Here is a 25,548-nt window from a genome sequence, read left to right as displayed (position 1 = left end):
TCCACACTGATTTACCGGACTGTCTTTTGGCAAAATCTTTCAGCAGAAATACAAGCCAATTTTGAAGTGATTTAAGAGTAGAGCGTACAGTGCTTTGCAAAGACTTAACTGAGATTTCTAAAACAAATCATATCAGCGGAACAAATCAGTGGAAGCTGGGGTATAGAGAAAAACTTTGAAAAATATATATTTGAAAAACATTTTTGGAACGGGTATTGACGAATTCCTCACATGATTTCCCAGCTACCATACGCTTATTATTCTCACTATCAGAGAGCACGATATTTCCTTTCTCTTTCCATATAAATACTTCGTTACACATTTAATCTTTACATTTAGGAAAGTCTCTTTCCAACATCTTTCTGCTTGTTGGACTGTTTTACTTTGAGACTAGATTCCCTAGAAAAACCTATCAGTTTCAGACTCAATTCTGATTTTTATCCTCTACCTGTGCCAGGTGAGCCAGGAAAGGTACCTGAGCTGATCTTGTAGTAGGAAGAAGTGTTCAGATTTTGACCACATCTTTCTAAGTATCTGGAGACTTTTTAAGAAACCCAGAATACCAGCTTTCCTCTGGTTCCTGTGCTTTCAGTGTAAAAAAAACGAAGTTAAATAAGACAGTAAGAAAAAATACAGTTGTAGAATGAATAAAGATTAAATTAATAAATAAAGGCATTCAATGTCTTGATCTGGTTTTGTCTCTCTAAGAGTTTTAACATAATTCTTGGAATATTTGCCTTTAAGATTTAGCTCCTGGAGATCTGTGAATCTCCAGAATCTCATCTTCTGTTTATTTAAATGAGTGCAATTTTCTTTTGCTTATGACTGTACTGAGAGGGCCCAAAGCAGGAGAATCCATCAAATGTTACTTTTAAAATCTCCTGCTTAAGTAATTTTTATTTTGGTTTTGGCAGGACAGAGAAGCTGATTCATAATTTTTTAGCACTTGGGATTAGCACTTCTGATTATGTTCCAAAGCATGGAAAATAAAAAAAACTGTAGGAGATTGTGTCATTTCAATAGCAAAGGAGAAACCTGGCCTGGCCAGATCACGAACCTCCTCTGAGTTGCCATGTGGTACATTATATGCACATCACGTCATGTAAATGTCGTCTTCACTCATCTGGTGTGTGGAATTCCCATTAACTGGAGATGGGTGCAGCCAAGTGGTGATGAATATGCAATGCGGAGCCGTGCTGAAAATCCACAGGGCAGATCAGGGGAGAGAAATTTCTGGTTAGTATTGGATACCGGCCTCACAATCTGACTCACTTACAGTCCAGCTATTCAGATTATTTCCTTGCAGTTATACTTCACAGTAGAAAACAGATGTTTAATTCTCCCTCCAAGAAAAGCAGCTCGTGAAATAGCAGAATGAGTTCCCCACTGCAATAAGAGAGCAGCTCTGCTAAGACCAACAGCAACTCACTTCTCTGCGTGGTGTTCGCGTTCTGCCAATTATCTGACAGCTTGGTGGCTACTTAGCGTCTTGTAGTGACATGAACATCTCGGGTCCCTTGTCCTTCCTGCTACCAGGCGTTAAGCAATGACTTTCATACAAAGTCAACAGCTTTGATTATGGGCTCAGCTCCAAATTGGCTCAGACAGCGGTGCCTGGGAATGAAGAGAACGGTTCATTGAAAGTGAGGAGTCCCCGCTCGTATCAGCTCGGCTGATATGACTTCAGCAGGCTCACGGTCTTCTTGAGTCACCCCAGAGAGGGACAAGGACCAGAGACAATCCTGCCCTTGCAAATATCCTCACATTCCAGTGATAAATCTCAAACTGCAAAATATCCTTGTTCTTAATTTTACAAGGTTTCATTCTACGCATCCTTACATTTTTAGCAGTAAATCACGAGAGTGATAGCAGGATTGCAGTAGGACAACAAGAATATATCTTTGATAGAGTCAATATGGAGCAGAAAGATTAAGAAAGGACAGAGGAAAAGGAACGATAGTTTATGGCTGGACTTTAGTCTTCCACAAATGGAAATCTAAAAACAATTTACCATCCTTTGTTTTTCTCACTAAAACCGAACACTTAAAGCTATTAAAAGAATAAGCACAGATTGAGGCAGCTGACAAGGCCAAGCGTGGTTTCCATGTCATGAACTCACCATGATGATGCTGAGAAGTCACCACCCCAAACACCCTCTGCTCTGCTCCCTACAACCAAGCAAACCAGGAGCTCTGGACTGCAGTCAGCTACTTCAGCTGCAACAGCAGTAACGCAAAAGAGAAGTCAGTCTTCAAGCCTCCAGTTTGGGGGAAAAATTAAGGATATGGGGTCTTAAAATGGGAAGGACTAAGGAATCTGTTGGGAGAAGGTGCATTTTTTCAGGTTACAGGCACAGGTATAAGCAGAGAGTTGGGGCTGTAGCCTTGTGATAATAAAACCTGGGTGATGCCGATGATTTGGGGTTTGCCAAACTGTGCCTGACCAGGCGAGATGGGTGAAGAGGAGTTGGTCCCACAGCCCTGGAGCAGAGCTGGCAGACACACAGGGTTCTGCTGGTGGCACCGGGGGCATCCAGCCCCCTCCCTGGCTCCAGTGCTGGTGCAGCCTCGGCCGTGGACTTTTACGACTAGCAAAGGCTTGGGTTTAAAGCAGACACCTCCAAAGACCCATCACTATCTCAAGGATTTAACAAATCGCTGCCATCTTATGAGGGACTCTGAGGACCTCCCTGGGACACAGCCCAGACCCCCACCCCCCACCCCAAGCAAATATCCTCCTCAAATATCTTTCTCCCTGAAGCAGAAGAGAAATACTGTGCCCTGCAACTAAATGCTTCCTGGCTCAGTGTCTTTATCCATGAATCTTTGCGTTGTCTCTGTGCTCTGTATAATTATTCCACCTCTGAATAGAGGATGAGCAGAAAATAAGATCCTCTGAGTAACACAGGATTTTTATTTTTTTTTTTCCATTTTCATGATTGGTACTCTGAGGATGTCTCATTTCACCTTGTAACAGAACTGTGCGGTGTGACCTACACACAAGCCACTGTGGTTTTTTTGTTTTATATTCAGCTGGATTTATTACTCCAGAGAGCTATAAATCACAGCAGTGACATGTTATAACACCATTTGGTCCACTGAAACAATAAAGTACTTTTGAAGAAGGATGTTTCGAAGCTATATAAATAGGAGTCCAGACATGTAAGTTCAATTTCTCACTCTGTCTTTGACTGCTTAAGTGACTCTTCTCCCTGCACAGCGCTGCGTCTCTACAATGGAGAACAAAGAGGCACGAGCAGTTTTTAAAACAGTCTATTAGAGATAAAATGGAGTTCTGACTTGGCCCAAACTATCGAGGCATTCAAGTTAAATTTGGCAAAGTTTTGAACCAAAATAAAAAGGATTACATTGTTTGTAAACATCCCCTTTCAAAAGAAAGTGAAATGTTTCATTTTAGGAATGCATTTTAAACTCTACTTTGGAAGAGCATTTCTGTTTCAAAATTATCCTAAAAAGAGTTAAACAAAAAGTAACTACAAACAGAACACAGCTCAATGTCTCATCAAGCAAAATATTTCAGGCTAACTCAAAATCATCCTCATCAATTAAAAAAAAATATAATTATAGAGCTTTTCTTTCATCTTGCTGCAAATTTTTCACGTGTCTAATTTCCAACCCAGGTACCGAACCAGGAACCCCCCAAGACATTTGCCCACCTCCATCTGTAATTCTCTTCCTCTTAAGAGGGAGAGTTCCTCTGGGCTCCCGCTTTGCTTTACTGCGTTTGTGAGTGCACACACGTGTTCTTGTGTAAACAGCAGGGCTTCATGGTGATTTCTGTGCACTACAGTATTATTAGGACTAATGGCTGGAAGACTTTCCTCCCACCACCCAAGGTGTTGTCATCTCTATGACTCCCCGGTCAGCAGCAGGACAAGTGTCCCTTACCTTGAACAGCAGTTGTCCAAAATCAGGTTCGTGGTGCGCGTGCTGAGTAGAAATTGGGTCATTTGGTATTCATCTTACTTTAAGAGCAAGATCTGAATCAACGCCTTTTATGTCACATTCATGAAATAAATTATACCTTATTAGAGTCAGCTAAGGCTTTATTCAAGTGTATTTATAGAAAATATCCATATGCAGTGTTATCAGAGATTTTTATGTAAATTACTATGCTAGTTGAAACCTTATTAGAGTATGCCATTTGCATGCTGTGGAGTGGGTTCTTAACATCGTTCAGGCATGATTTGTAACTACAGCAGATCTGGTCCTAGGCACTGTACGTCAGGATTACGTTCCCCAGAAGGGCAGACTGCCCTGGAAGCAAATGAGTAGGGAATCAAAACAGTCTATATTTCTGGATCCAAAGCAATGAATCCAGATTCTCTCTGCATTGTCTTTTACATAAATAAACCCAAACCAGAATTTCAATAATTGGTAAAAAAAAATAATAAAATAAAGTCCATCAGTCTTTCTCCAGGCAAAATTCTGATTCTCTGCTTTGATTCTGTAAGAAGCAGCCCACAGGCTCTCCTACCTAATAAATTCGTGCAAATGTTGACGTAAGTTAAAAAGTTAGGGAAGGAAAATTGAGGAATTGGGAGGGATTCTGCAAAAAGTGAAGGATTTCGCTCAAAAATGAAAATCCCAAAGACCATAAATTTGATATGAGGATTCCTAGTTAAAAGGAGGCATTTTAAAGTGTGATTTTTTTAATTCAATCAAAAAGAATTTCAATTAAAGATCTTTTGACTACTTCCACTAAATTCTTCTTCCAAAGCAAAAGCTGTGCTGCAGTATCATGAAACAAGACATGCGTGTATGTCCCTTTTCCCAGGCTTGCTTTGATCTGAAACTCTGCTTTACATCCATCTTTATAAATGCAAATTCTTACTTCCCTAATTTTTTTCAAGGCCACTGTGTAATTTGCTCTGTAAATTTAGAATCATGCCTAATGCTGGAGCAGATGAAAGCAAGAAAATCTCCAAAGAGGAACGCAAACACGTATAATCCTTCAAAGGGAAGCCTTATGCTACTCTGAAACAGTATCTTTCTGGAACCACTTATTATGCATCTTTCTTACATGACACCGTTCTCTCCCATTTAACAACAGGAGGAAACAATTCAGCGGGCACGGGAGGAAGAGGAGAAGAGGAAAGAAATAGCTAATCATTTCCAGGGCACGCTGAGTGAAATCCAGGCTCAGATTGAGCAGCAAGGCGAGAGGAACATGAAGCTCTGCCAGGAGAACACGGAGCTGGCAGAGAAGCTGAAGAGCATCATCGACCAGTACGAGCTGCGGGAAGAGGTGAGAGCAGCGCCCTGGGGGGGGAAGCAGAGAGCATGGCCAGCCTGTCCTCCCCATCAGCTGTTGTTTGGGGTGTCCAGTGGAGATAACGAGGGTAGCCCCCACCACGTGCCTGGTGGGGTAGCACCCCACTATGTATGCAGCAAGCCCGCCGGACTCCGCCTGGCAAACTCTACGGCCAAGGAGTTGTGCCAGCCACTCTGGGGAGAGGGGCTGAGGCGCCTGAGCAGCCAGATGTGCCAGCTGCCTGCTAATCTGCCCCCCAGCCCCCGCACAGCTCCCCCAAATCCCCAGGGAGCCACCCAGCACCCCTTTCCTTCTCTCCCCCACCCCAAGTCCCCACCGAGCACCTCCCAGCTCCCATCTTTTTGGGCAGCCTGCTCCGCTGGTGACAGCAAATATACTTTTGTTCCCTCCAGACACAGGCTGCTCTGAAGTAAATGCTTTGACCCTTCCGCAGAAGCAGAACATGAAGAAGACAGATAAAGGAGGCCCTTCTTTGCATTGGAATAGATACTTCTTTACAGGCACAGTGCTGACCATAAGATCTAGCAGATAGTAGACAGATGGGAAATTATTCTTTCTGTAAACATTAGAGTTGGTCATAAAATTTTGCCACAAAAAAAGCCTCCAGTAAAATCCCAAACTCCCTTTTTTTTTTTTTTAATTTTATGACAAACGCTAACAAATATCACAATGGGTCTTTATATTGTTTCTAAATACGTTTATTGTGAGCCTCAGTGCAACCAGGCAGCATTATCATACTGAATAAAACATAAGTAATCTGTCCTTGCAATCTGGAATGCCCGATACGACACATGCACTTCCAAATCTGTCGCATCCTGGATGAGGTCTTATGCTGAACGGAGGAAATGTACATTCCTGTCTTGTGGTTTATATGAGAAGAAAATGTAAAGCAGAGGCATGTGTTCAGAATATTTGCTCCTGTGAATTTTATCTAAATGAAGCAAGAGTGAAGAGAGCTCTCAGCAACATTTACCTCCTGAAGGTCACCATGGAGCCAGATGATTTGCATCTGGTTCATCTGGTCTGATCTCCTCCATGTCCCCACTCACGTGCTTTCACCCAAGTTCTCCAAACCCATGTTGTGCCAAAGGAATGTTGGCGGCTTGTGTTTATAGAGAGGATGCCATGAGCTGTGCTCAAGCTCCCAAGTACTGCAGGCTCAATGTACCTTTACACATTTATCCTCACAGTGGCTCAGATCTGCTGGCCACTTAACAGCTCCAAAAAATCGTGTCCCCCTGTATATTTATTATTGATGAGCAATTATTTGATCTGCAGTTATATTGGATGACTTTTATGTAGACCATAGAACTGGCAAAGACGCTAAAGCCCTTTTTTTAAATTTTTTTTTTTTGCTATAATAAATCAAAATAGATAACAGAAACAGGTTTCCCTTCCCATGCAAATTCTGGCACAGTTTGTTCTTATCAGCACTGCAGTTTTTTAGTAATTGCAGTAGGTTGGGAGTCTTCTGTTTCGCAATATTTTTGTCCCACAAGTGTTCCAGGAGATAGCTGTACATGCATGAGCATGAAGGTCTGCGTATGCAATTAAACCTGTGCATTCAGTAGAATTCATTTTCTTACAGCACCTTGATAAAATATTTAAGCACAGAGAACTTCAGCAGAAGCTGGTGGATGCCAAGTTGGAGCAGTCACAGGAAATGATGAAGGAAGCCGAGGAGCGACATCAGAAAGAAAAGGAATACGTACCTATCCTTCTAATATGTGTTTTATCTAACTTTAGGCCAAAACAAGCCCTGCATGCTGTTCCACTAATATATTGGTTCTTCAGGTCCGAGCTGGGATGTGGTAGCAGAGACATTTTTATTGCTGCTGTCAATGCTCGATGTAAAGGAACAGCCACTGAAAGGCTGCTTTCGTTGGCATTTGCAGTTTTTGAGACAAACTGCAGAGCGGGAGGTTCGAGCACCGACTGCTCTGAGCTCACTCACCGTCACTACGCAGTTGATTCATCCTGACGTCAGGGCAGGTGATGCCGTTGGTTTTCAAACAGCTCAGATATTTGATACTCCGTCTCCTCACATGAAAAATGAGCACATTTAAACAGTCAGAGAGAGCAAGAACATAGGATTAAAGAAGGCCAGTATCCCCCCAGGCTCAGAGCCTCCCCAGACATCCTCCTGTGGGTCCGGTTTTGCCAGTGGAGGAGGCCACAGGCCACTGCTTGCTGTGATGGAGCCTCCTTTTACTCTCTTGCAGAGGTTTCCCTCCCCACACTGGTCTGCCAGGGCCTCTTTGAGGCAGGAAGGGTCTGGGGTCATTCAACAGCCTCCTCTGCCATTCATAGATTCATAGATTCATAGATTGGTCCAGGCCGGAAGGGACCTCCAAAGGTCATCTGGTCCGACCTCCCCGCAGTCAGCAGGGACACCCCCTACTAGACCAGGTTGCCCAGGGCCTCGTCGAGCTTCACCTTGAATATCTCAAGGGAAGGGGCCTCAACCACCTCCCTGGGCAACCTGTTCCAGTGTTCCACCACCCTCATGGTAAAGAATTCTTTCCTAATATCCAATCTAAATCTCCCCTTCTCCAACTTAAAACCATTGCCCCTCGTCCTGTCGCTGCAGGCCTTTGTAAACAGACCCTCCCCAGCCTTCCTGTAGGCCCCCTCAGGTACTGGAAGGCCACTATGAGGTCTCCCCGGAGCCTCCTTTTCTCCAAGCTAAACAACCCCAGCTCCCTCAGTCTGTCCTCATAGGAGAGGTGCTCCAGCTCCCTGATCATTTTGGTGGCCCTCCTCTGGACCCGCTCCATCAGGTCCATGTCCTTTCTATATTGAGGGCTCCAGACCTCCCAACCTGGCAGAGGGGACATCTCTAGCAGGGGGACAGCAAAGAGCAGGAGGGGTGTCCCCTGCAGGCACAGCTGGGATGGGAGGAGGGCACTCCTCCCTGGTCTCGCACATTTTGCAACTCAATCAGACCAAAATTTACTTTCTCGGGCTGCCTGGTAGTTTCACAGCAATCCTAACACCTTCAAAGGATGGGGGTTCAACACTGACATCTAGTCCCTCTTCGCAGCGGTGGCAGCAGCTGAGATAACTTAAGGGGAGCAACAGGCTCCCTTCAGCTAGAGGAAAGCTTTGGTTTTCACCAGCCCTCCAGCTACCTCAGGGGCAGAATGAGAGAGCTCTAAAGATAAGATATTTATCCCCTTCCCGTACCTGGAAACAGATACATTAGCACAAGCCTGGTCAAAGTGTCATACAATATGGATGAAAATGCAGGGCTCTAAGCCCTGTGGGTAGAGCACAAGGGAAACACAGACCTCTGCGTGTTTCCACAAACACCTCTTACCAAAAATTGCCCAGAAGAGCATTTATCCTCTTTCTCTGCACCGATCCAGTGGTGGGACACCCGCTCCTGCTCAGCTTCACTCCCAGCAAATGACTGAGTGGGAAGAGGACCTGGGGCTTCTCCGTGTGCACATCTGCATGTCACTGCATGACAATTTGTGGTCCAGCTGAGCTATTCCCTTTCACTGTGAGGCCCACGTAAAGCCAAAAACCCAAAATTTCATTCATGACAGTTAATTCTCGGCAGATTCAAACCCCAGGAAACACTTCCAAGAAATCTCTTACAACGACAAAGCAAATTTGGGCTCACTTTACTGCATTCACTGCGAGTTTTGCTACCAAGTACCAGATTTCAAATACTGAAAAAGAAAAAAAAAAAAAAAGAACAAGATGTGAAAGACAGGGTATTGGCTCTGTGGAAAAGTGAACTTATGTAGCCTGATATCAATGACCTTTCTTGCTGGGCCTCACAGAACATGAGTTTTGGGGCTGCCTGTTGCCTGTGACTGGCCCTGTTTCTAGCCAAACCTTCTTTGTGTGTTTTATCCAGGACTGATATGCACGGTTTTGTTATTTTCATTTCTTTCAAAGCAGTGAAAGTCATCACTGTCTACATTTGGGAGTGGGGGATTTTCTTTGTGGCTTTGCTGTGCGTATGACTAGCACCTATGAAATAACAGGTTTGAAAACAAGCTACAAAGCCCTCAAGAAGTGGGTGTATAATGATATGCACCGTGCGCGAAGAATATTTCTCGCACCCTCCAAGCTAATGCTTAAAACTCCTGCCTTTGAAGGAGGCTGGTGACGTATTGCTAACATCACCTCAGAGCAAGGTAGATTTAGCTGAAGAGCTTAAGTGACCAGATAAAAGCCATGCAGTCAGTCAAGGCACGATTAGGGAGTCATGATTCATCACAGGTAGCCCAGCACCCAGATTGCTGGCCTACACTCGTCTCCCACCTCAGTCCTACTGCTGAGCGCTTAGTCCCACCCACCAACTATTGTGCTAGTGTCTGTGGGAGTAATGTATATATAAGCTCGTATGAAATTAAGGTGGGTTTGATGGAGTCCTCTCTTTTGGCTGTATCTCTCTCCAGCTCAGTAATGTGCAAAGTCAGAGCCTTACTGCACTTCAGCATCCTGTCATTGAGGGAAAGGCTTTCAGAACTATATGCTGATTCTCTCCATACCATTTTTTACATCCCTGTGCATGATTTTTGCTGCAGGATTTTGAAAATGTCTTTAAATTTATTGGTTTTATATTCTTTTATCTATTTGATTACTCCTTGAAGGCTCACTTTGATGTCTTCCTATGCAGTTCTTCCATGTAGGAATCTTTGCCCCTGTACAAAACTTCTTTACCTCAGACGAGGAGAGATGTCCTCTCCTGCAGCCTCTCTACACCGCATCTCAGTGGGCAGGTCATCTCATTGCTGGCACAATTCACTCTACACATGCAACTAAGAAAGTGATACTTTATAAGCGCTCCCTATAAGGAGCAATGGTTCAAACTGTGTGGCCTTCCCAAAGGGTCAACTTTACCTAAGGACATAATTTTACTACCATCACATAACTGGTCAGCGCTACTTGAACTTCCTCCCCATACTGTGTATTTTTAGCACTTGTAATACAAACTTTGATGTGCATTTAATTGCAGTTTAAAGCCTCTGTGGCTTTCAAGTATATGACTGGAAGGTATTGATCAGATTTCTACATAATTGGAATTTGCAGAGTCGGGCAGCAAAAAGGGGGGAGCTTAATTTTCATTAAGCTACTCCCTAGATCCATGTCATTAAATGGGAATGTATGTTCTTGGGGGCTGGCTTTTTTACTCCTGAGCATGATGTGACTGTCTGGGCCTCCAGCAGCTCTCACAGCTCTCATAATACGGCGTAACATCACCACACTCCACTGAAGTGCTGCTTTGTAAACACCACATGCAATATTTATTCATTTCTTTATACTTCACCCTCCTTGTTACCACTTCATAGCCTATTAATAAATGTATCAGTGCTCCTGATTCGTTTTCTCCCAGCTTGGTGTTTGCAGATGACCTCAGGCTGCATAAAACCGCGTGCTAATTTGAGCAAAGCTCTCTGTGGCTTGCTTCCACTACAGAAGAGTTTATTAACTCTTGGATTTTTACTGGCTGCAGAAGCTGTGTGAGTCAGTAGGAGAGAAGAAGGATTTCATTAGCAGGCAAAAGAAGCAACTTTTCTTTGCCTCCTCTGTCCGTCTCTTGTGCGGTGGCTTAAGACATGGCGAGGGAGGTGGGACCTTTTCATTGTCCCAGGCACACTGGGTACAAAGATAATTCTAGCTGAGATTTAAGCAGTACAGACAAAAGCCCAGTTCTTGGAAATAATGACTGGCCTAGAGACTGGGTAGCTCTGAAGGTTTTTCAAAGGACTTCTTGTTAAATCATTCACAAGAGACACCCTATAATTCCTAAAAACAAACCCCAAAACCTAAACAAGTAGATGTTGAAGAAACATGAAACTTAAAAATCCAGATTTCATCCAAACTTAAAAAAATGAATTATTTTTGTGTGTGTAGAACATACCTCTCCCAAGAAAACAAATGCATGAACTGAGGCTCATTTAACCTAGGCTCGTTTAATCTCTTTTTACTGGCTATGACACAACCTGTTTGAAATTTTAGTCAACAAGGTCTAAAGTCGCGAATTTGACTAATATCCATTGAACCAAACATCAAATTAAATTCTCAAAATAAATATTAAGAGGCGGGAATAAAACAAACAGAACATGGTCTTTCTTCGTAGAATGCATACTTGAGCTGAGCTGTAAAACATTCTCATTTAGGAAATTGTAGATGGTAAAAATTCAGTAGATCCAAGTCAAAAGGGCAAATTGATGAAAGAAATATTTTTCTAGATCTTATATATATATATATGGGCAAAAAGTCAAAGTCTAATTCAGATGGTCTTTGTGCCACAAATAGCTGGAGACAGGGAGGGAATTCATTATGTTGTTCAATCAGCATTTGTAGGCTACGTCTTCAGCTCTTTGCCAGGTGTTATTTCCAACAAAATGGTTCAAATAAAAGTTTTTACCAGGGATTTAGGACAGACTGAGAGAGCTGGGGTTGTTCAGCCTGGAGAAGAGAAGGCTCTGGGGAGACCTTATAACAGCCTATCAATACCTGAAGGGAGCCTACAGAAGAGCTGAAGAGGGACTCTTTGTCAGGAAGAGTGGTGACAGGACAAGGGGCAATGGTTTTAAATTGGAAGAGAAGAGATTTAGATTAGATATAAGGAAGAAATTCTTTACAGTGAGGGTGGTGAGGCACTGGAACAGGTTGCCCAGGGAAGTTGTGGATGCCCCATCCCTGGAAGTGTTCAAGGCCAGGCTGGATGGGGCTTTGAGCAACCTGCTCTAGTGAGAGGTGTCCCTGCCCATGGCAGGGGGGTTGGAACTAGATGATCTTTAAGGTCCTTTCCAACTCTAGCCATTCTATGATTCTATGATCAAATTCATTTTCTGCACGTGGTTCTACTCACCTCTTACTTCCAATATGAGAGTAGGATCTATTGACTTACACGGTACTTTTATTTTCAATATATTTTCAGAGCCCAACTGTGCTATTTTAAACAGTACAATTTAATCCAACAGAAGAAAGTCCTGTGGTGGACTAACTTGTTTATGTGTCATTTCTTAAGCTATCATTAGCATTCTTTTTCCAAAATATATTTGGCCTAACCAGTAAAATAAGTGTTTGGTAGGCCATAGGTACATTTTTTTTAACACTTGAGTAAATGTTTCCTGCCTTCAGATTAAACCAATGGCTAGAATATTACCACACACTTTGGAAGTGCTGACTCAGAACTGCAGCCTGGAAAAGTCTCCGTACATCTCATTCCTACAATTCATTCAACCTCGACCGAACCCTCCCATCTGCAGCCCGCACGTCAGAATGTCATTTTGCTGAACACCTCGAAGTGGGGAATCGCATCTCCCCAGGAGCAGCCTGGGATGAAGCTGCAGTCAAGCTCTTCCCAGGCTGACTCCTTGATCTGAGTGAGGCATTTATCACCCTGAGCTGGGATCCTCCGCTGATGGAGCGTCAATGCAGATGGAGCCCAAAGATAACAGACGCCAGTAAATGTATGACATTTACTATGCATTGCCTTTCTGAAAGCTTGCAGATTTTTTTGAGGCATGACTGACTGTGTGACCATGCTTGTATGCTCGGTCCTGATCATTAAAGTAAAACAGAGTTTGCCATTCACTGGAGAGCAGGAATTTGGATGGAAGCTGTACTGAAATGAAAGTGCCAGAAAGTATCATAAGGACTCTCTAGAAATCTAGTGAAGATATGGTGAAATACCATACTTTTTAGATCCCACTGTACTCCACACTTACTTCCAAGTAGGTTCTGAACTCTTGATCAGATATGCCTTTGCAAACCAAATGCCCTGTTCCACGTCTCTGGATAGCACTAAATACTCTGTCTTGCCTGACTGCTCTAACTACATTCATCTGAAAGTTAGATCGCTCTTTATCAAGATAGCAGTGGCAGAAGCACAGGTAGCTGGAGGGTAAGGGTTTCTAACTGATAAACTAGGCACCTAACAATTTTCTCTCTGTTGCCCAAAACACAGCTCCTGAACCAAGCTGCAGAATGGAAGCTCCAGGCCAAAATGTTGAAGGAGCAAGAGACTGTCCTGCAGGCACAGGTGATGTAGGAGAGGTGATTGCATGGTGTGCTTTTGTGTCCCAGTTTCTAACCCATGAGGCATGTTCCGGATAAAGTATCCAAGCTAAACTGTAAGGTAACACCCATACTGCAGATCATACCGTGGCATGTAGGTTGTTTAGCCTGGAGAAGGAAAGGCTCTGGGGAGACCTGCTTGTGTGTTGCTTCTCAGGACTTAAAGGGAAAGATGGAGACAACCTTTTTTACCAGGGCCTGTAGTTACAGGACAAGGAGTAACGGTTTTAATCTAAAAGAGGGTAGGTTCAGGTTGGATATAACGAAGAAATTCTTTACTGTCAGGTTGGTGGGACACTGGAACAGGTTGCCCAGAGAAGTTCTAAATGCTTCCATACTGGAAGTATTCAACGTCAAGTTGGACAGGGCTTCAAGCAACCTGATGTAGTGAAAGATGTCTCTGCCCAAGGCAGGGGGATGGGACTAGATGATCTTTCAAGGTCCCTCCCAACCCAAACCATTCTATGATACTATGATTTATGAGTATTCACAGTACTCAACCACACAACAGTGTGTGCCTTGGCTTGATTATTCACCATAACTACCCTTCAGGCCAGTTTCTAACCCAGCAAAGCACTGGAACACATATGTACCATGGGACATGTTTAGCAAACTGGAGCTGATCTGCTCCTGTGCTTTTGTAGACTGGGATGTGAAGGCAGTGTTTTCATTAACTTTAGCAGGATTTCTGCCTACTAAGGGCTTATACAATGGGGCCTCTAGGATTTCAGTGTTTAGTTGGAATTTGAAACATTCAATAAAATAAAATTACTTGCCAAAATTACACTGAGTCAGTCTGGAGTGAAAGGCAGTAACAAGAAGAGGCAGGCAGTAATTGAGAGCAACGCAGTAATTGACCTTGGATGCAAGTGAGAACACTAGATGACATGCTGGACTTCCACATCAAAAAGAGACAGCATCAGTAGATTTTCCTAGACTTACAGGAACAGTCATGTAGATTTATCTTCTTTGACCTGTCTGTGAGAAAGGTTCCCCCCCCCAGCAGAGCTTTGGTGGGGGGTGTCAGTCCTTCTGCAGCTGCCCATCTCCTCACCCATCAAGAAGCCCCCTCCCAGCCCATGTTCACAGTTAATCGTGCTGGTAAGTTGTCCCAGCTCTGCCCTTGTGGATGATCTAATTCCTACCTGTTGAGCAGTCAAGAAAGGCTGGCGTTGAACTGGTAACTTGGAAAAATGCTAGTAGGGGTTTGGTCCTTCAAGTGTTTTTTCAAAGGCTAAGAATATCACATAAACCATTGCTGACACCAGTTTGACAGGTTTCGCAATCAAACCTCAAAGGCCTCCAGCTGAGCCTGTCCCAACTGCAAACCTGCTCCCAATTTTCTCTGAGTGGTTTTAATTAAACTTTTATGTTCAACCAGAAAGAGTTGTGTATGCAGGCAGACCTCTGTAGCCAGCTTAATGAAACTGAAGGTATTGAGAAAAGCTGGGACATATTAAGCATACATTTGAAACGGTAAAATTGTTTTTTTGAAAAATCCAGTCCAACAAGCCTGCAAAGGCATTGATAATACATGTGCGCCTCGCAGACTTGCGTAGACGAAAATTAAGTGATTCACTTGCTGAAATGAAACATGCAGTTGGGTGTTCTGCTCAAGTGTGAGAGCTCTGTCCCTTACACAGCAGCCTCCATTTGGAATTACTGGGAGCAATACCATTGTTGTTGTTGTTAGTAGTAGTAGTGGTGGTAGTAGTAAGGTAGCACTGAAAGGCCTCCCTCATGGACCAGATGCCATGGTGCAAGGCGTTGTGCAAGCGCAGAACAGAAAGAGCAGAAAGAGTTTCTTGATGTAAACACTACAAAACAACAAATAGATATTAACAGAAGAAATTATGAAAAGACATTGGTCAATGAGATAAGGAGAAGCCATAGTGTAGCCCTCACTGCCCGACATAGAGAGTGAGATAGGTACCACTCCACTTTAGAGGAGGTGATGAGCACCCACTGCTTCCTTGAGCTGGCAGGAATGAGGGGACATCAGCTTCGTGCCAGCCTGTCTCTGGGTGGCACTGTGTGCCTGAGATGGCCAAATCCACATCTTCAAATGGTGACAGGGATCTGGCGCCAGCTGAGAGAACACACCCAAACCACAGTGGTGCTCCCCAGGACACTGCACACCCTCCCCAGGCATGTTGCTTAGGTGGACTTTTTAGCTCCGTGCTTGGAAACAAAGTCAGAAGATTCAAGTCAGCTGAGGCCTTTAATTTTTGGTAGCCGGCATAGTGCAACCATTGGGCTACAGCATCTGAGAAGAACGTAACAGGGCTGAAGGGGTGTCCTTACCATAGCACCCTCATGGCATGGCGATGGGGACATGCCCCCAGTTCCTGAATCCTTGCACTTACAAGTTCTCGCCTGGCATCAGCAATGCCTCCGCTCTCCCTGCCCACACTGCCAGGGGAGCTGCATGGGTGGTAAGCAGCAGTGAGGGGGTCCTCGTCTCCAGAACCGAGGAACATGAGTACAAGCTGCTGGTGAGAGACAGCTCTCACAGCCTGTTCCCAGCCACTATGAAAACATTCATTTATTATTCAAATTTAAATTACAGAAGCTATTCTTGGTGCTATGGCACTGCCTAGGGCCCCAGCTGAGATCAGAGCTTGCCTTGTTCAAACGTGAAAGATTTTTAATCTAATTAAACACTAGGCAAAAGTTGGAAGGGAAAAGCAGAGACAGAGAATTGAGGCATTTTCATAGAATCATAGAATGGTTCGGATTGGAAGGGACCTTAAAGATCATCCAGTTCCAACCCCCTGCCATGGGCAGGGACACCTCCCACCAGACCAGGTTGCTCAAAGCCCCATCCAGCCTGGCCTTGAACCCCTCCAGGGATGGGGCAGCCACAGCTTCCCTGGGCAACCTGTTCCAGTGTCTCACCACCCTCACAGGAAAGAATTTTTTCCTCAGATCTAATCTAAATCTCCCCTCTTTCAGTTCAAAACCATTACTTCTCATCCTATCATTACACTCCCTGATGAAGAGTCCCTCCACATCTCTCCTGTAGCCCCCTTTAGGTACTGGAAGGGTCTCTAAGGTCTCCCCAGAGCCTTCTCTTCTCCAGGCTGAACAACCCCAACTCTCTCAACCTGTCCTCATAGGAGAGGTGTTCCAGCCCTCTGAGCATCTTTGTGGCCTCCTCTGGACCTGCTCCAAAAGGTCCACATCCTTTCTTCCTGTAATGACGACTACGTTTTTTGAGGGGCATCACAGCAACTAACCAGAATGAACATGAATCATAATATAACCATATTAAATCCATCCTGCTACTAGCAACATTTTCTAAATCTTCTTTTCCTCAGTAACTGAAGAGTAGTGTCAGGGGAGGGTGCATGTTAGCTGGCACCACATAGAATAAAAGCTCCCAGCTAATCATTTAGCCAGCTCCCTGGCAATGCGGAGAGGGCAACCAGCCTCCAGCCAGATGCCTGAATCCTGCAGGCTGCTCTTGAACCTCCCATTGCCCTACTCCCACCCTGCCTCAGCCACTGCTTGCTATGCCAATATCTCTTTTCTCTTTTTCTAACAAGAGCTGTCAGGCTGGACAGACAAAAATGTCTGATCACCTAAACACTGCTGGGGATGCTCTGGCTCCAGAAGGAAGCGGCTGAGTTGGAGCTGGTCTTCTTTTCCCAGAGCGGATAATGATGCTTTATCTCTGTAGCATCCTGCATGATTTTGGAGCTTTGCAAGTGCTTTCTCCACCCAGAAAAAAAAAAAAAAAAAAAAAAAAAAGAAAAAGCAGAAACCAAGATATTCTTACATAAAAATTAACCTTGGATCTTTAGAAATTTTTTTCAAAAAGCATCCACAGATTTTAGGTATAAGAATATGTCTTACTGACAAACTACAGCCACAGATGGACTTTCATGTGGCTACCAGGTGTAAACTGATATGGAGCAAAATACGGAGCCCTAATAGTCTTAAAAGCTGACAGATTGCAACAGATCCTTCTTCTGCTCTGCATCATGAAGTGAAGCTGGCACAAGAGGCTGGCAGGGGATTCTTTTCTCTGCCTTTGCTGGCCTCGCCCACAGCTTCAGTCCACACGCAGGCTACAAAGCAGAGCTGACAAGGTGCCCTCTCAGCTTGCTCCAGCCAGGATGCTGGGATCATCCCAAGCATCCTTCAAGCTGCAGCTTGAAGGACTCCAGTGCAGGAGGTCATGGTGGTGTGAAGCAAAGGGTGGCCTTTGCCCAGTGGTGGGACTACCCCAAGTGCTGGATAACAGAGGAAGGGAACAGTGATGCTCCTCTTCTGCGGTGGAGTCCAGTGAAGCACATCAAGTGCTGCCTGGTGCAGCTCCTGGCCACAGCCTGAGCCACTGAGTCAGGACTGAGAAGATGGAAGAGGGCAAATTGTGGCTGTAGTGGGATACCTCTCCCCAAGCTCACTTGGACATCAAAAGCAGCATAGCCAGGGCAGCACCCAGCTCCCAGGCTGGCTTGTTGAGTAATCAAGAAGGCAAGTAAACAGCTGGGCAGCTGGGATGTACTGAGCTCCATTAAAGCCTGCCAGAGTTTATCCCTCAGGTTAAAGCTGGAGTTTGGCAATGTCTAAGCAAGGCTTAGAGCTCAGGCACAGCTCTGACCACACTGGCTCTCCTCTTGGCTTAATCCCACTGCCTGGTCCTGCACAGCATCAGTGATCGGACCAACTCAGGTTAGTCCCTGCCACAGAGATGGCCCAGGGATCACATCACCATTTTCCATTCCGTAGGTCATTCTAGGAGTCCTTTTCTATAGGTGTCAGCCACAATGGTATATAGAAAAGAAGTATACGCAGCTTGTGAGGAAAAGCAGGGACTGGACATCTTTGTAGGCTTTAATGCTGAAATCTTGAAGTCTCCATAAAGTTACCCAGGGAAATGTTTTCAGAAGTCTCCACTTCTAGGGAATTCTTTTGCTTCTGGGCACCCCGTGTAAAGACATCATAGCTGCGACATTCAGGAGAATATGGCACCCATAATTCCCATGTCTTTTTAAAATCACTGGCCTGCGTCTTTCTATTCTTCCCCAGTTTACCTTTCTGCAACTGGGGAATCATAATAGTTTGCCATCTTAAAAAGATTTAGAGAGTTTCAGTTCCCTGATATTTGTGCTTCATGGTCTCCAAACAGAATCTAATTTCCATGTCCAAACACAATGCTTATTCTATTATCTTCTACCAAAGTAGAAGTTCACCATCCTGCAGACTGAAATTACTGTGGTTATTTTTTTCCCTTGTTAATGCAGATCACGCTCTACTCTGAAAGGTTTGAAGAATTTCAGAAAACATTGACCAAAAGCAATGAAGTGTTTGCCACATTCAAACAGGAGATGGAGAAAGTGAGTAACAGCTCATACCCAAACTCCGTGCTTGAGACTCTCCTTTTAGATTTTGATATTTCTGACTGCAATAATTTTATCTGGGATGGGGACTTTGCTGCACATTTTGGAGAACAATTTATTCAACATCCAAGTAAGATCTGGGCACACTTGGCCACAGCTGACAGCAGATCAGACTTCAGCACCTCAAGCTGAACATTTCATTCTCCATTTCAGCTAAAACTGAAATTGCCTTGAAGAACAAAAAATTTAGCTAGAACTTAATGTGGTGTTTCGGTAGAGAAACCTCAGAGATACCAAAGGGGGAGTCTGGAGCTGGATTTATCAGCCTGTGTCTCCAGGAGTGCCCAGAGCCCTCTGGATGACTGACACTGGTACAGAAAGGTTGACACAGGCTACAAGTCTTCCCACTGGAATGTGTGGGCAGAGCTGAAGCCCACCAACACCTTCCCATCGTTAAGCCCAAGTGGCTGTCCCCTTGCAGCTGGTGTGCTTATTTCCTGTAACGAATGGGAATCAAAATCCAAACACACCCGCTTTCATAATAAACAGTGTTCTGCTCTGCCAGCAGGGCCCAAAAATCCTGGTGCTCTGATCCAGGCAACCTCCAGTGATCCTCACAGGGTTCAGCATGCAGAAAACCAAAGGGAAAGACGGTGCTCTACAGCTAGCACTGTGTGTTGGGGGTAGTATAGAGGTGGCTAATCCAGAGGGAACATCCTTGACAGTGCTGACTCAGAAGATACAAGCCCGTCTTTAACTTCCCAGCAACACAACACTGTGGTCTTTGTAAAGACATAAATAGAATAATGTCATCTTTTCTTTGCCTTTTGTTTCTGTGACAGTTTGTACTCTGGGAGTTGTCTGTACTTTTACATGCACAATCAACCGGTCCTACTTTATGACTACAGACTGGAGGCTGAAAGTTATATGGCAGCTACTTAAAACCAAATGCAGCCTTTAACATAAATTATTACTCAGCAGAGCCACTAGAGCCGCTGGTAGCAACATCGTGAGCACAGCCAAAGACCTAAATAAAAGGGCTGCCCTAATTTAATCCGCAGCATGGAATTCCTGTTGTGATTCAGCTTTTCCTCCTGCTTCTATAGATGACAAAGAAAATGAAGAAGTTGGAGAAGGATACTGCTACCTGGAAATCCAGGTTTGAGAACTGCAACAGAGCGTTACTGGACATGATTGAAGAGGTGAGTGGTCTTTTTTCTCTCAGGATGCACCTCTTCCCCCACATAAGGCTTTAATGAGGAGATAAGATGACTTGAAACTGGCAAAAGTCACTAAAAAATTTGTTCAGGTCTTTTTTTCAAGCCATCTTGATAATTAGATGTCTTTAAAAAAAAAAAAAAAGACAAAAATCCCAACTTCTAGGGCTTTTAGATTGTGAAGAGACATTCATTATGTCCACGAGAAACTGAATTATGTAACTGTGAATTTTAAGTGCTCTAAAAATGTGTGATTGTTAATGCTCTCCCATAGAAGGAAATTGGCATTAGTTCACTTCACGCTACTTTCTTTCTGCATAAGAGCTTCCACCCAGGGAATTAATGTGCTCTAGCTAATGAACTTTAAATTCATGCCTTTTGTTGACTTCCTGTGTAGGCAAATTCTAAGAGCCAAAAGCAAGTGGCTGTGGCTCACCATAGTTTCAAACATGCTGTCACAGGGGCATTGCAGAGGAAATTCATAAGCCTGTTGGAACTCGTTCAAATAAGATAAGAGGCTGCCTGAAGTTTCACCCTAAACTTACACTGCACTTGGACCAGGGCTTTTTGGTTAGCTTTGTAGCTCTGTACTATTGGTGTTTCTATGGGTTTCTGTATCTCTGGTTTCCTCACTGGGTGTAGAAGCAAGAAAATGTTCCAATTCAGGCTGCTCTCACAGAACCTAGAAGCAAAATAAACAAACAAACAAGAAATATAATACAGCTCATTTTCCCCAAAATTCACACCCACGCCCACCAGAAGGCCAGGTAGGTGTTTAGATGCTTATCTTCATGTACAACCACTATGTTTTTCATCTCCACAAGTCACCAACAACCTAGATGTCAAATTGCTTCCTAATTGCCAGTTCCACCAATGAATTGCATGGACCCAAACTCACTCCACACCTTTGTCTGATGTCTTTGACCACAGAAAGCCTTGAGGTCCAAGGAATATGAGTGCTTCGCGCTGAAAATCCAGAGGCTAGAGAACCTTTGCCGGGCTCTGCAGGAAGAGAGGAATGAACTGTACAAAAAAATAAAGCAAGCGCAGTTCCCTGAAGAGGTGAATGGAAACGGCGTCTTAGAGGAAGAAGAGGATGCTGATACGGGTCCTTCCTCCTCTGAGCAGGCGGGCATCGAGCTGCACGCTGCCGACGAGAGCGTGCTGAAGGAGCTGGCTGAAGCCTTCAGGGTGTCCCACAAGGTGGAGGAGTCCCTCCCGAGCACCAGCAGAGACACTCCAGAGACCTGTGGGGCTCAAACAGGCAATGCCATCCTGGTGACAGAGCTCCCTTCTCCTCTCACCCCACGGCCAGAGGCTGGGAATGGCTGTGAGAAGGCCAGCACGAGCACACCAGCACCCACTGAACACGTGCCAGAGGCCACTGCGAGCCCACCAGCGGCCACTGGGAGCCTGCCAGCACCCACTGGAAATTCAATGCCCACCGAGAGCGTGCCCGTGCTCCTAGAAAGGGTGCCAACACCCACAGAAAGTGCGCCAATGCCTCCCGAGAGCCTGCCAGTGCCCACTGGGATGAGGCCAAACCCCAGGGAAAGCCTGCCAGCAACCCCCGAAAACCTGCCAACGCCCACACAAAACATGCCCGCTCCCCTTGGGAATATGCCAGCACCCACAAAAAATGCACCAAAAGCTGCAGAACGTGTGGATGACCCAGCGGAGCCGTCTGTCCAAGGTCAGCCCGCAGAGCAAACGGGGTACACAGACATGGAAGCAGTGGATTGAAGACACCGGTGTGTCCAGGCTTGTCTTCTACAAACCACAGCTCTCTACTTTGTCCTCTAAATTGATACCTTTTTTTTTTTTTCTTAAAAAGAAACAAAAAGTGGGTGCTAAAGCACACTCACATATCTCTAGCCAAATGTAACGCACTTCTCTTTGCTACCACTATCCAGTAATAATGGGTCTGCAATTTTTTCTGTCCTTCATCTGCTTGAAGCATAATATTTTCTTAATGACAGGAAAATACAATGAAATTACAGGATCTTTTTTTCCCAGGCATAATGAGTCATCTCATTCAGCAAAATAATTTTAAAATGTTGAAGTTTCATGTTTCAAAAATCATTGCGATTGACATACATATATTTAAAGACTCATAATTAATTGTATCTATTTGTTATGACGTTGCATAAAAGATGGCCTGCTGGGACACACAGTGATTTTAATAAATGAGGTGAAAGGAATCTGTAATTATAAAGTAAAATAGTGAAACCATCGATGTGATCAGCCATATCCAAGACGAGGTGCAATAACAGAAGGTGAATTTTTGTACAAGTAAACTGCCGCTCAACACTGTGTGGCCTGAACACCCACAAGCTCTTAACCTTACCTTGAACTGGTCTTTTCTACTTAGTGCTCTAAAAGAGGTTTTGTTTTCAACAGAACTGCAGGAGAGGGAAGACGGTGTTTTCTAGATTCCTCATAAAATGACTGAAAACAACAGCAATTTCCAAACTGATGGCAATTCCCAAGGTAGTGGTCACAACCCTCTTTCTGCATCCAACAGAAACCTGCTAGTTTGTCACGCTATTTGGGATCATGAGCCCAACAGAGGGACTTATGGTTGTTTCCAGCTCACAAATGAGGTCACAAGTTCAGAAGCTGGTTACAGATGCTGGCTTCTAGGCCAGGAGCAGAAAGCAGGGTGTAGGTACACTATTACAGGGTGAAGCTACACTTGAAGGTACCAGGATGTATTCCAGAAGATACCCCTGAGATCATGCTTCCCAGATGGTCCCATCTCTCCCAGTCACAGCCAGGGGAACCTCTTCACCACCAGCTTCCTCCTGGCCCTGCTGCATGTGCTGATGCTCCCAGGAGAAGGGAGAGCACACCTGCCTGTCAAGCAAAGAGCCCAGAAGCCAACAGGTACCAGGAAAGCAGGAATCCCTCTCACAGACACCTTCGGGGACTGGCTACAGTCTCACTCCCTCTCTCGTCTAACCGGCTCTTCCCGTCTGCCTGCCACCACATCACTGCTTGATGACGTAGCCACCCTGTCAGAAACTGGTTGATTCTGGCACCAAGAACAAAGGTAAAGAAGGAAGGGGGCAAGAGAGGGCACCTCCCAGACAGCTGTACGATCTCAAGCAAGGAGAGCAAGAAGGCTTTTGGAAGAAGGTTAAAAAAATCCTGTTGGCACATTTCTTGTTTCTCATCCCCTACTTCCAAATTCAGTCTAGGCCTTTTGGAGACTGAGCTGGAAAGCTTAAAAATTTGAAAAGGGCTATTAAAGAAGATGTCCAGAGTCTGGAAAGGGAAATATTACAATCAAACCAACTCGTGTTTATAGACAAATCCCAAGAAGCGCCTGAAGACAAAGTGACTCATTCAAGATGAAGCTGAAACACGTGTGAAGCAAGAGAATAGATGCCATCTTTGGCAGACCATGGGAGACTCATAGAGTCCATCTGGCACATCATCCTCCAAAAGCAGAGTTTGACTCTTCTCTTGCTGCCAACGTGGTCCATAGCCTGTTTCCATATGTCTGTGTCTGCCCTGCTTGGTCCAGCCTTCTCGAGAGCTAACCGTTGGCATATACAGAGCGTGATTTACAAAAGTTTGTTTTGATATGGCCTTACGAGTAGGTATTATGGCTACAGATTTCAAATGTGAGTGCCTTATATTAGATACCAAGACTGATGGGATTTATTTCATGTCTTTAATCACCTGCAAGTAGATCATTCATGTCTTAGTCACCTTAAGCTCCTTTTATAGGCAGTGGAGAAGAATAGACATCTTTTGAGGATAAGCCATCTCATGGTAAGACTGGCATCCAAGATGGAAGAAATTACTTTCTTTCTGAAGATGCCATTTCTCTTCACTGATTCTAGAGCCAGTCTAAGACAATTAGCTTAAATTTCAAGTGTCTATCACTAGGTATCTAAATTAAGCAAGATGAATCCCATCAAGCATTCAGATTCAAAGCCCTAAGAGAACAGCCATCTCTGAAAACCAAGCCACTTTTGTGCCTGTGAAAATCATAGAATCATAAAATTGTTTAGGTTGGAAAAGACCGTTAAGATCATCGAGTCCAACCATTAACCCAGCACTGCCAAGTCCACCACTAAACCGTGTCCCTTGGCACCACCTCTACAAGTCTTTAAAATACCTCCATGGATGGTAAACTCAACCACTTAACATGTTAATGTTAACCTATAACAAAACCTTACCCTAAGATAAAAAGTTATACTCACCTGATTTACTTTGACTTGAGTCTGTAGAAATCTAGTTTCCATTACAAGTACAAGTTTTGTTTGTTACTAGAGTGACTTTAAAAATTAATGCAATTTATATACCCATTAATGTTTTTTTTCCTTTCTCGGTCTTGTTTGATTCTGTTGCCATATTAGTAATTACCTGCATGAAACCGACCTCTTTTTCTTCAAGTAGGCCCTTAGAATGCCTTAATTGTTGAAGTTTTCTTATACATTGAAATATTCAATTACATAATAATAATGATCAACATGGCCTTGCAACTTTAACTTGGTTCCATTTCGCATGATCATTATGGTCGCATCTTTAGTTATATAATTGTTGCGTCATACCTTCCAACTTCAGCAAGCAGAGAGACAAGGATCCTACAGATATAAACTTCCTACAGTCATGATTGATCCTTACAGCATCATCCCTCATGAATAATTACACAACCTTCTGGGAAAATCACTCCCACTCTATTCCGCCTTCCTCATTTTCGCCCTTTTAATTCTTGCATCTAAAACTGCACTCACATACTTGCAATTCCTACTACTCTCTGTGAGTTTCTACCCACGTACCTGTTGCTTCTCTTCTACCATCCCATCTACCAACTACATTCTATCCCATCAGTTTCCTCCTCCTTCTCAGTGTATACATACAACGCTGAAAGCACAGGAGAGCGACCCTCCCGGCTTTTGATTCCAGGATTTGGCCTCACGTGTTTGCAAGAGATGGGAGAGAACATTGTAGGGAAAATTCTGGCCAGACCTCAGGCTGGATGGTGCATTTATAGTGGGGATGGTTTATGTGTAATCTCATGGCCTGTAGGGCTGTGGGAGGCTGGAGTACCCTCAGTAGAAGCAGAAAATATGTAAAATTTAACTGTGCACCTGTTCGTCATCCATTGCATCGGACTGGCAGTTTAAACCACCATCATCACAGACTTCCGTGTGTCAACCTACTTTCTCTCATTCTTCTTCAACATTAATTGCTGGCCTCCTCTTGCTCTCTCCTTGTACTGGTACTCAGTACAAAAGCTGCCTCTGCACAAGTGTCCTCCTGAAAGGCCTTTGGGATTGCAGTCTGCACGTCAGCTCTGCTGCATGTCCCTCAGGTACCTCCGCGCTCAAGACAGAGAAACCCAGCACACTTCTGTGATCATTCGGAGGCAGTAGGCAGCAGTGAGACACAGGTCTTTCCTGTTCTTCATCCTTATCATCCTCCTCCTATTGACACTGCCCATCATTCTCCTACTGATACTGCCAGTCTCACCAGTCCTGGTGAGTGCTGTGGTTGCCTCCTTCACTCTTGCTTTTATTTCCCAGTTATTCCCATACCACCAGGCACAGACTTGGGGGGTGAGGAATGGTGGTGGTGGTAGCTATATCCTCCTTACTAAACCCATCCATTGCTGCACTGCTTCT

The 25,548-nt window shown here is 44.4% G+C and overlaps 1 protein-coding gene across 2 annotated transcripts in view; it reads left to right on the top strand.

Moving 5' to 3' along the window:
• TXLNB (taxilin beta) overlaps window positions 1-24,403 on the top strand; it is a 39,772-nt gene extending 15,369 nt beyond the window's left edge. For both annotated transcript variants that reach the window (XM_074144402.1, XM_074144403.1), the window contains 6 exons: window positions 5,074-5,268; window positions 6,884-7,003; window positions 13,235-13,309; window positions 18,597-18,689; window positions 19,799-19,894; window positions 20,840-24,403. In XM_074144402.1, the coding sequence (XP_074000503.1) occupies window positions 5,074-5,268; window positions 6,884-7,003; window positions 13,235-13,309; window positions 18,597-18,689; window positions 19,799-19,894; window positions 20,840-21,652 (1,392 nt within the window). In that variant the 3' untranslated portion in view covers window positions 21,653-24,403. The remainder of the gene's footprint in view (window positions 1-5,073; window positions 5,269-6,883; window positions 7,004-13,234; window positions 13,310-18,596; window positions 18,690-19,798; window positions 19,895-20,839) is intronic.
• Window positions 24,404-25,548: the final 1,145 nt, after the last annotated feature.

Source organism: Numenius arquata, chromosome 2, assembly GCF_964106895.1.
Source record: "Numenius arquata chromosome 2, bNumArq3.hap1.1, whole genome shotgun sequence".
NCBI classification, from domain to species: domain Eukaryota; kingdom Metazoa; phylum Chordata; class Aves; order Charadriiformes; family Scolopacidae; genus Numenius; species Numenius arquata.
Note: the sequence above shows the minus strand (reverse complement) of the source record. Positions and strands in the feature narration are given on the sequence as shown.